The following is an 8,855-nucleotide window of genomic DNA, read 5'->3' on the forward strand; positions in this document are numbered from 1 at the left end:
GCACCACATCAACAATATTCGGTACAGATCATCAATTTCTGGCACTACGTCATATTTTTTGGCTGTCATGTCAACATTCTAATGAGAAAAGAGTAAAAGCCAAAACAATGACGAACTTACTCCACTTTAATTACGAATTGAAAATGTTTTAGACTAAAATGAAAAATGGACACATAACAGGACCAAAATTGTATTTTCTACTGTTATGAACAATAATTTGAACTAAATATGGATTTGCAAAAATTGGCCGAGCTTAATTTTTCTCAATCAAGTAGATACATATCAATGTAATCGCAAAATATGGGAAAGAAAAAGCACATGTAAAAATCTGCAACCTGATTCCTCTTATTTCCGAGTCAGAGAAGGCCAAAAGGAACATTGAAAGAACCTTAGTATTCATTAAAATGAATAGCACCAACTTTCCACACGATATATGTCGTTGCAAACATCACGAAGCTAATAAAGACAAATGAAAAGATGATGAGAAATACGTCCATACCGCCTGGAATAATATTGATAGTCCAATCCCCCTTCGGCAATCCCCTTTTGCTGTCATCAAACATATTTGTAGGTGCTTGAGGAAGACCAGGGCGTTTTTTCCCTTTATCACTTTCTTGCAAAGCCTCAAGTAATTTACTCCCAAGCCCGAGTTTAGGTGGCTTTGGTTCTGTGTAGCGGCTCAGCACCCTGGCTGCTCTAAGCCTCTCTCTTGCTGTTAACGGGGATCCTTTCACGGTCGAGTTTGACTTGGATTCAGATGTATCCAGGTTCAGGTTCTTGGATCCGAGCGATGACTTAGAATCCTCGAAAATTTGATCTGTCAATCCAGGTTTCTCGACTGGTCGAGCTTCTTCTTCCGTTGCTGAAGAATTTACAAATGCAGGATTTTTAGAGGACCCATTACTGGAATATGATTCTTCCATTGTTTCAGAATCATTTTCGTTGGTTGATACGGAAACTTGATCACCTTCAGCAACTAAAAGATAGAACCTTGATCTTTTTCCGTTTTGAAATTTTCTTGATCCAATCATACTGGATGCAGACGAGACAAATGTAATCTTCAGTGGTAACTCTTTAGAATTAGCTGTCGTGAGCAGCTGGTAGCGAGCCTGCAACTTTTGTATATAGAAAAGAAAGATAATTTTAGCTTGGTATTCACATTATTATTATGTTAGGAATCAAGTTTTATGCAGATAAGATCAAGAGTGAAACAGTAATAAGCTTTCAGTGACATCTATAAATTATGAGAAAATGCATGATATTAACTGTCTGAAACATAATAACGTAAAATGTTGTTTGTGTTGATACGCCATCAAATAAAAAGTACTGTTGTTCAGAATATGTTGTAATATTTAATGGTGGTGTAACATGGATGTTTAATCTAGTAGAAAACTATATGAAAAGTATATAACTCCAAGCAGATAAGCGTAAACGAAGAGGCTAATGGAAAAACAGTAAGCAAGGCCAGCACAAAACTTATGAGGCAGTACCAACTATTGAATGAAGCTATCCTTCAACATGCTAACTGTACTATACATCCAAAGGTATTTATCTTGAGAATCAAATAGTGAATATGCCGAAGGCATGAACCACAAAAAATTCTCATAATTGAACAATATGCTCATGGTGAATGATACAATGTAATTCAAGATCCATCAAATGCTCCAGGCTTAAATAAAGTCTAGGCATTGCCGGTATGGTTGATGTATGGAGTTCACCATTTTAAAAATTTAAAGAACCAATGTTCTGATCTTGGCTTGGTTTCTCGGATCACTTTCAAGCCTAAGCTACTCCGAAGCGAATAACACAATTTTAGTATCTAGGATTTTCGGGTCATTTCTAAGTACTTAAACAGCCTAGAAATTCTCCTTCTAATTTCTTAAGTCCCGATTAGTAGATAATATTTAATGTTCAAGATCAATATTATCATGGTTGTTCTGTCATGTGCACCTTCCCTGTGGACTTGAGGGTCACTCTGTGGTTTCCACGGGCGGCAAAGTGGACTTCCGAACAGGAAACAAGGGCAGAGGCGGAGGTCTGATCAGGAAAAAAAACTCCATTACCAGAGTAAAGCAGCAAATCTAAGTTTGCTAATCTGGCACGAGTTTAAAATCACAATGATTCTTTTATTTGAACAAAGCATATAAACAGATAGCCATTCTAATTTCTATTTTTTCAAATGTCAAATCTGCGAGAAATTCACCAGAGAAACGACATCATCACAGCCAACCATATGTATATGATAAGTCCACGACATCACACCACACCTACAGATTGTCATGACCAGTGTTCTAAGAAGATCAAAAACTTTGAGATTGAAATTTCAACCGCTCGATTGCCAGTTTTTATTTTCAAATTTTGCCTTACAAACAATACAAAAGAATACCATTAGACATCTTCACATGCTACCATCCAAAAGAATATGTTACATCAATATGTATTACTTCAAGTTTGATCCGACTGTCACAACACACGAATCCAATACTAAAAGCATCAATATTAAGACCAATCATATACCACAAAAAAGTCTAGAATTCAGAAGTTCATCCATCGGATAAACATTATATCTTCAGAGATTGTTTGACTTGTGGAATAAGACTATAAAAGACATAAGATAATAAATTAATAATACGATTAATGTAATTGATACCCCATGGATAGGTCTACTACCCGTGGCCCATCCCTAGCCCAAATGGAAGACGAGCCCTTTCTTCTATAAATACCAGGTTTGAGCGTATGATTTTTCATTCAATATATTATTTTTTTCAGCAGCACCCTTAGCTGCTCTCCACTTTTATCCTCAGTCTCTGACTTGAGCGTCGGAGGGGCTACGTCGTGACACCCTCCTTGTCCCCTTCTAACGGTCTTATTCGTGATTTCAGGCTCGGGACAATTTCAAAACCTGCGTCTAAACTAGTGACACTTGCTGGAATCGGACCCTAAATTTCCCGTAAGTATCACTTGGCGCCGTCCGTGGGAACTTTGAGTTGAGACGTAGAGATGGTAGGCAGAAGAGGGAGCAGAAGAGCTAACTCAGCATCGTCACATCCTCATATGGGACCCGAACAATCTCATGTTGAGACAAGGCATGAACAACCGCGTCTTGAGACGAGGCATGAACAACCACGTTAGGAGACAAGAGCCGAGCAGCCCCGTAACAAGACAAGGGTCGAGCAACATCGTCCCAATGAGAATGTGGGGAACTTGATTGTGGAACAATTGGGCCGATTTATTACGCAGACAGTAGAGGAGGTCATGAAAAAGAACCAAGAGTCTATTTTTGCTGAAGAGCAGGCCACTCGCCAGGAGCGAGAGGAAAATGCTGAGGGCCACCATAGCAGGGTTGAAGAGACACAGCCCTACCAAAGTGGGGAGATTAGTGAGATGGGAGAAATGTGGAAGGAAATACAGATGTTGAGGCAACAGTTGGGAAGCAGAGCGCCGTCACCCAATAGAGGAAGTTCTTTTTCACTAGCCATTTTAGAAGAAGGGCTTCCTCCAAATTTTCGACAGTCGAATGTGGGAGAGTACGATGGACATACTGACCCCGAGGAACACTTGGGGAGGTTTGAGAATGCGGCCCTGTTACATCAATATTCAGATGGGGTCAGGTGCAGGGTGTTTCTGGGCACGTTGGTGAGGTAAGCCCAGCAATGGTTTAACACCTTGCAGCCCAACTCCATATGAACTTTCGAGGATTTTTCCGCTGCTTTCTTACACAGATTCGCTAGCAGCAAAAAACAAAAAAAAAACTATTTGAGCATGTTCGTGATGAAACAACAAGAAGCTGAAACTTTGCGAGAGTTTGTCCAGCGTTTCAACAACGCGGCGCTGGAGATACCAGCGGCCACTCCTGAAATCATGATAAGTGCCTTTACCCAGGGACTTAGAGGATGAGAGTTCTTTAAATCGTTAGTGAAGAAACCTCCATCAAGTTATGATGATCTGTTATCTCGGACGGAAAAATATGTAAAGCTAGAAGATGCCCAGCAACATAAGAGGATGGAGCAGCGGCCTGGGGGAAGTAGAGTTGAGGGAGTGGAAAGAGGAGGTAAGAAGAGAGGTGCGGCGAGAAGGAGGAGGATAAAGCTAGGGGTAGAGGACAATTCTCATCTCATGTTCATCTGGATAGGAGTCATGACAAGGTGATGGAGGTGAGAGAGTCCGAGGGGAGGTGGGAGAAGTCGCAAAGGGTTGAGAGCAGGGGTAGATTGCATTCGCGGGACAGACGAGAAGGATCCGCATCCGGGAGTCGACCGAGGTCTCGCCCGTCCCCTAGACGTGGTCAAAGCCCTCCATGGATAAATCAGAAGGTCGGGGAGCAGAGATGGGAAGGTCGAGGTCAAGATGTTCCTCAGTATCCCGTCGAACCGAGAAGGGGAATGAATGAGGATAACCATCCTACGAGAGGAATGATACATATGATCTCGTGAGGTGCTACTGATGGAGACTCTGGGCGAGTTCGGAAGGCACATGGGAAAAGGTTGAAGAACTTTGAGATATCTAGGGGTGCAGACTTATCACAAGACCCCGTCATCAGCTTTGGGTCGGAAGACCTCCGAGGCATTGTGACTCCACATAACGATGCATTGATGGTGACGGCCACCATTGCCAATTATGATATGGCGAGGATATTTATTGATAATGGAAGCTCCGTGAACGTCTTGTTCAAGAGCACGTTGGATCAAATGAAGGTGGAATGATTTGAGTTTGAGCCGGTCTCCACTCCGATGTATGGGTTTGCAGGACACGCCATCCCGCCTTTGGGTCAGATTGTTCTTCCCCTATCCTTGGGGACTGATCCTCGGCGGGTAACAAAAATGATAGCCTTCACTGTGGTGGATACCCTTTCAGCGTATAATGGAATTCTAGGATGGCCAGCCCTGAAGGATTTCAGAGCCGTAACTTCCACTTATCATCAGAAGCTTAAGTTTCATGTGGGAAAAGGAGTTAGAGTCTTGTGCGGGGACCAAAAAGTCACGCCTCGGTGTTATTAAGAGGTAGTGAGGGAGGAGGGAAAAAGAGCGCGTGTGGAGCTTAACATGATTAGGAAAAGAAGAAGTGGCTGACTTTGTCCTGTGGAGATACAATAGGAGCAGAGATGAAAGTTGGAGAATGCGCCGGGCAAGGCTCTAAAGAGGCCCGGGAACGCCTACCACCTTAGAGAATATTAATCTTGACTTTATTTTTGATGTATTTCGTTTCTGAATTTGTTTTGCATAATCAGTTGAAATTTAATAAAGTCATGTTCTTATATTAAGTTCGTGGATGTTGTTGTATTATGAGGAGATATGAATTAATTTTTTCCTACTTAGGCTGCGCCTAGTAGAGGAGCAGAGTTGAGGAGGAGAAAAGTTAAATTTTTCCTGCTAAGGCGTTGCCTAGTAGAGGAGCAGAGTGGAGGAGGAGGATTAAATTTTCCTGTTAAGGCATCGCCTAGCAGAGGAGCAGAGTGTGAGAGAAGAAAAAATTTATTTTCCTGCTAAGGCATCGGCCTAGTAGAGAAACAGAGTGGAGGAGAAAGATTTTATTTTCCCACTAAGGCATCGACTAGTAGAGGAGCAGAGTTGAGGAGAGAAACCTTATTTTTCTGCTAAGGCATCGCCTAGTAGAGGAGCAGAGTTGAGGAGAGAAACCTTATTTTTCTGCTAAGGCATCGCCTAGTAGAGGAGCAGAGTGGAGGAGGAGAATTAAATTTTCCTGCTAAGGAATCGCCTAGCAGAGGAGCAGAGTGTGGGAGAAGAAAAAGTTTATTTTCCTGCTAAAGCATCGCCTAGCAGAAGAGCAGAGTTGAGGAGGAGAAAAATAATTAAATTTTTCCTGCTAAGGCGGCGTCGCCTAGTAGAGGAGCAGAGTGGAGGAGAAATATTTTATTTTCTTACTATGGCATTGCCCTAGTAGAGGAGCAGAGTTGGGGAGAGAAATCTTATTTTCCTGCTAAGGCATCGCCTAGTAGAGGAGCAGAGTTAGAAAGGAGAAAATATTTTATTTTCCTACTAAGGCATCGCCTAGTAGAGGAGCAGAGTTGAGGATAGAAATTTTTTTTTCCTACTAAAGCATCGCCTAGTAGAGGAGCAGAGTTAGGAAAGAGAAAATACTTTATTTCCCTACTAAGGCATTGCCTAGTAGAGGAGCAGAGTTAGGAAGGAGAAAATATTTTATTTTCCTACTAAGGCTGCGCCTAGTGGATGAGAAGAGTTGATGAAGAGAAATTAAATTTTACCTACTTGGGCTGAGGCTAGTAGAGGAGTCAGGGGTGATGAGGTGAAACTTTTGTTTTCCTGCTGAGGCATCGCCTAGCAGAGAAGTCAGAGGGCGAGGAGTTGGAAATCAAGTTATTTTCCTGCTGAGGCATCGCCTAGCAAAGGAGTTAGATGGTGAGGAGGTTGAAGTTTTATTTTTCCTGCTAAGGACTATTTTAGTAGAGGAGTCAAGGGCGCAGGGACGTGGAAATTATTTTCCTGCAAAAGCTTAATAGATGATCTTGAATATGGGGGCGACGAGGGCAGAATATGTTAGAAAAATTTATTTGGTTCGTCGATAACGAATTATGCTTGCCGCTGCGAAAATTACGGGGCAGCAAGGCGAGGCTGAGGGGGGCTATGCTTGCGAGTGCGAGGGCGTGCAAGGGCTTTTCAGAAATCAAGCTATTCAGAAACCACATAATCATTCGCAAGAGGGGCTATGCTTGGCGAGGCTGGGGCAGCAAGGCGAGGAGGCGGGGGCTGTTGGGCGAGGCTGAGCGAGGACGAGCGGCGATACTGCGCAAGGGTGTGGAGAGGGGCGAGCCTGCGGTGGCGTGCAGGTGTGCTGGCGAGGTGCTGCGAAGGGGCTGTGGGCGAGGCTGAAGCACTAGGGCGAGCCTATGGCGTAGGGCGAGCCCGCGGCGGGGAAGAGGTGGCTATGCGAGGGGCTGTGGGCGTAGGCTGGGGCGTGCTCGGGCGAGGGGGCGAGGTGCTTGGGATGGGCGAAGGGCGAGGCTGAGGAAGGGAAGGCAAGCGCTGGGTCGAGGTGGTTGAGGGAGATAGGCGAGGGGCGAGTAGGGCGCGCAGGCTTGCTCGGGCGAGGGCGAGCGCAGGTGTGCTTGGGCGAGGGGCGAAGGCAGGCATGCAGGGAAGAAGCTGTTGGGCGAGGCGAGCGCAGGCGTGCTCGGGCGAGGGGCGAGGGCATGTGTGCATAGGCGAGCGCTCGGCGTGTGGGCGAGGGCTTGCGAGAGACGCGCGCGGGCGAGGCTCGGGGGCTGGCGGCGAGGGGATGTGAAGGCGAGGGTGGGCATGCTTGAGCGAGACTCGGCAGCTGGGTGTAGGCGAAGTAGGGCGAGAGTGGAGGGGTGAGGGCGAGAGTGAGCTGGGCGAGGGCGCGCCGCGGATGGAGCGAAGGGCGAGAAGGCGCGCGCTGGGAAGAGTGGGCGAGGGCTATGGCTGGTGAGGACGGACGAGGGTGCTAGGCGTGGTTCTAGCAAGGGAGAGGTGTTGGGGAGAAGCAAAATAAATTCTGTATGAGATAAGCAAAAATGTGCAAAGGAAGAATGTACAACTCACGCCTTGTAAACCGATGACGACAACACAACAAATCGAACTTCGAACATACGACTCAATTCGACTCGGGAGGTGGAGACTGGTGATACCCCATGGATGGGCCCACTACCCCTGGCCCATCCCTAGCCCAAATGGAAGACAGACCTATCAAAGGCCCAGTTATTCTTCTATAAATACAAGGTTTGAACGTATGATTTTTCATTCAATATATTATTTTTTCCGCAGCACCCTTAGCTGCACTCCACTTTTATCCTCAGTCTCTGACTTGAGCGTCGGAGGGGCTACGTCGTGACACCCTCCTGGCCCCCTTCTAACGGTCTTATTCGTGATTTCAGGTTTGGGACAATTTCAAATCTTGCGTCTGGACTAGTGACGCTTGCTGAAATCAGACCCTAAATTTCCCGTGAGTATTTGTAATGATTTATAACTCAAATCTTTTGTATAACTTTAGCCAAAAGTTGGATGAAACAAATATGTTTAACCAACACGTGCTCCGTGTCTAACCTCCGATAATTAATAAAACAATCATTTTTCCTAAGGAGCTGCTCGCAACGTTAGGTTTCTGGCTGAAAGGAATCAGCTTAACTCAAGCAAGAACAAAATCAAGAATACATTAATCCTAAATAAGGACCAACAGTCCAACATCCTTATCCAACAAAATTCAATGCATCAGACACCCAAGATAATGGGAAAATAAGAACTAAACACTAAATAATTCAATAATAAAACCAAAGGGAAAGAAACCAGCCCAGACAACAAAATCTAAGAATCATACAAGAAAGAACATAAAAGTTGGTAAACAAGAGAAGAAAGACATACTAGGGGGTAGAAGCCGATGACTGAATTCATCGAAACAGCCATGAAAACGAAAGAATTTCAGTAATTTCTTCTACGAACCGACCATTAAGATCTTCTCGTTGAGTGGAAAAGGGCAGCTGAATGGAAATGGAGTTCGAAGGCTTACAGGCAAATGGATGGATGGTGTAGGCAAATGCTAAATATCATCTGCTCAATCTTTAGATATTTTACTTTCGGCTTTTTTGCCCGGTTTATCATTCTTAAAATCCCGGTTTTTTTAGTTCTAATAATCATTTTACAAATTTTAGTTTATTTTTTGAAATATAATTTTTAGAATTATTGAAATCTGATTTGCTATTTTTCGGTCTAGTTTAATTATTACGGACGAGTCGCACGCGGTTCCTGTGTGGTTATATAATTTATTTTCGAGTCGGGTTTGCCATATCCATTCCATTAATCTTGCATAACTATACTGTGAGGCTGCGTTTGGTTGAAGTATAAAATAAACTAATACTTAGT

General features: G+C 44.1%; 1 protein-coding gene across 4 annotated transcripts; it reads right to left on the minus strand.

Annotated features, from left to right (window-relative positions):
* Positions 1-319: 319 nt before the first annotated feature.
* LOC142524535 (uncharacterized) lies at positions 320-8,538 on the minus strand. Of its 4 annotated transcripts, none has more exons than XM_075628565.1 (3): positions 8,358-8,538; positions 1,951-2,037; positions 320-1,109 (listed from the first exon to the last, which is right to left on the minus strand). In XM_075628565.1, the coding sequence occupies exons 1-3, from the start codon at positions 8,397-8,399 to the stop codon at positions 390-392; spliced, it is 849 nt and encodes a 282-aa protein (XP_075484680.1). In that variant the 5' UTR covers positions 8,400-8,538; the 3' UTR covers positions 320-389. The 4 variants fall into 4 exon arrangements, with proteins under 4 accessions (XP_075484680.1, XP_075484678.1, XP_075484682.1 ...); XM_075628563.1 differs by having other exon boundaries at positions 320-1,115; XM_075628567.1 differs by lacking the exon at positions 1,951-2,037.
* Between the last annotated feature and the right edge of the window lie 317 nt (positions 8,539-8,855).

The sequence above is a fragment of the Primulina tabacum genome, chromosome 14, assembly GCF_025594145.1.
Source record: "Primulina tabacum isolate GXHZ01 chromosome 14, ASM2559414v2, whole genome shotgun sequence".
In the NCBI taxonomy this organism is placed as follows: Eukaryota; Viridiplantae; Streptophyta; class Magnoliopsida; order Lamiales; family Gesneriaceae; genus Primulina; species Primulina tabacum.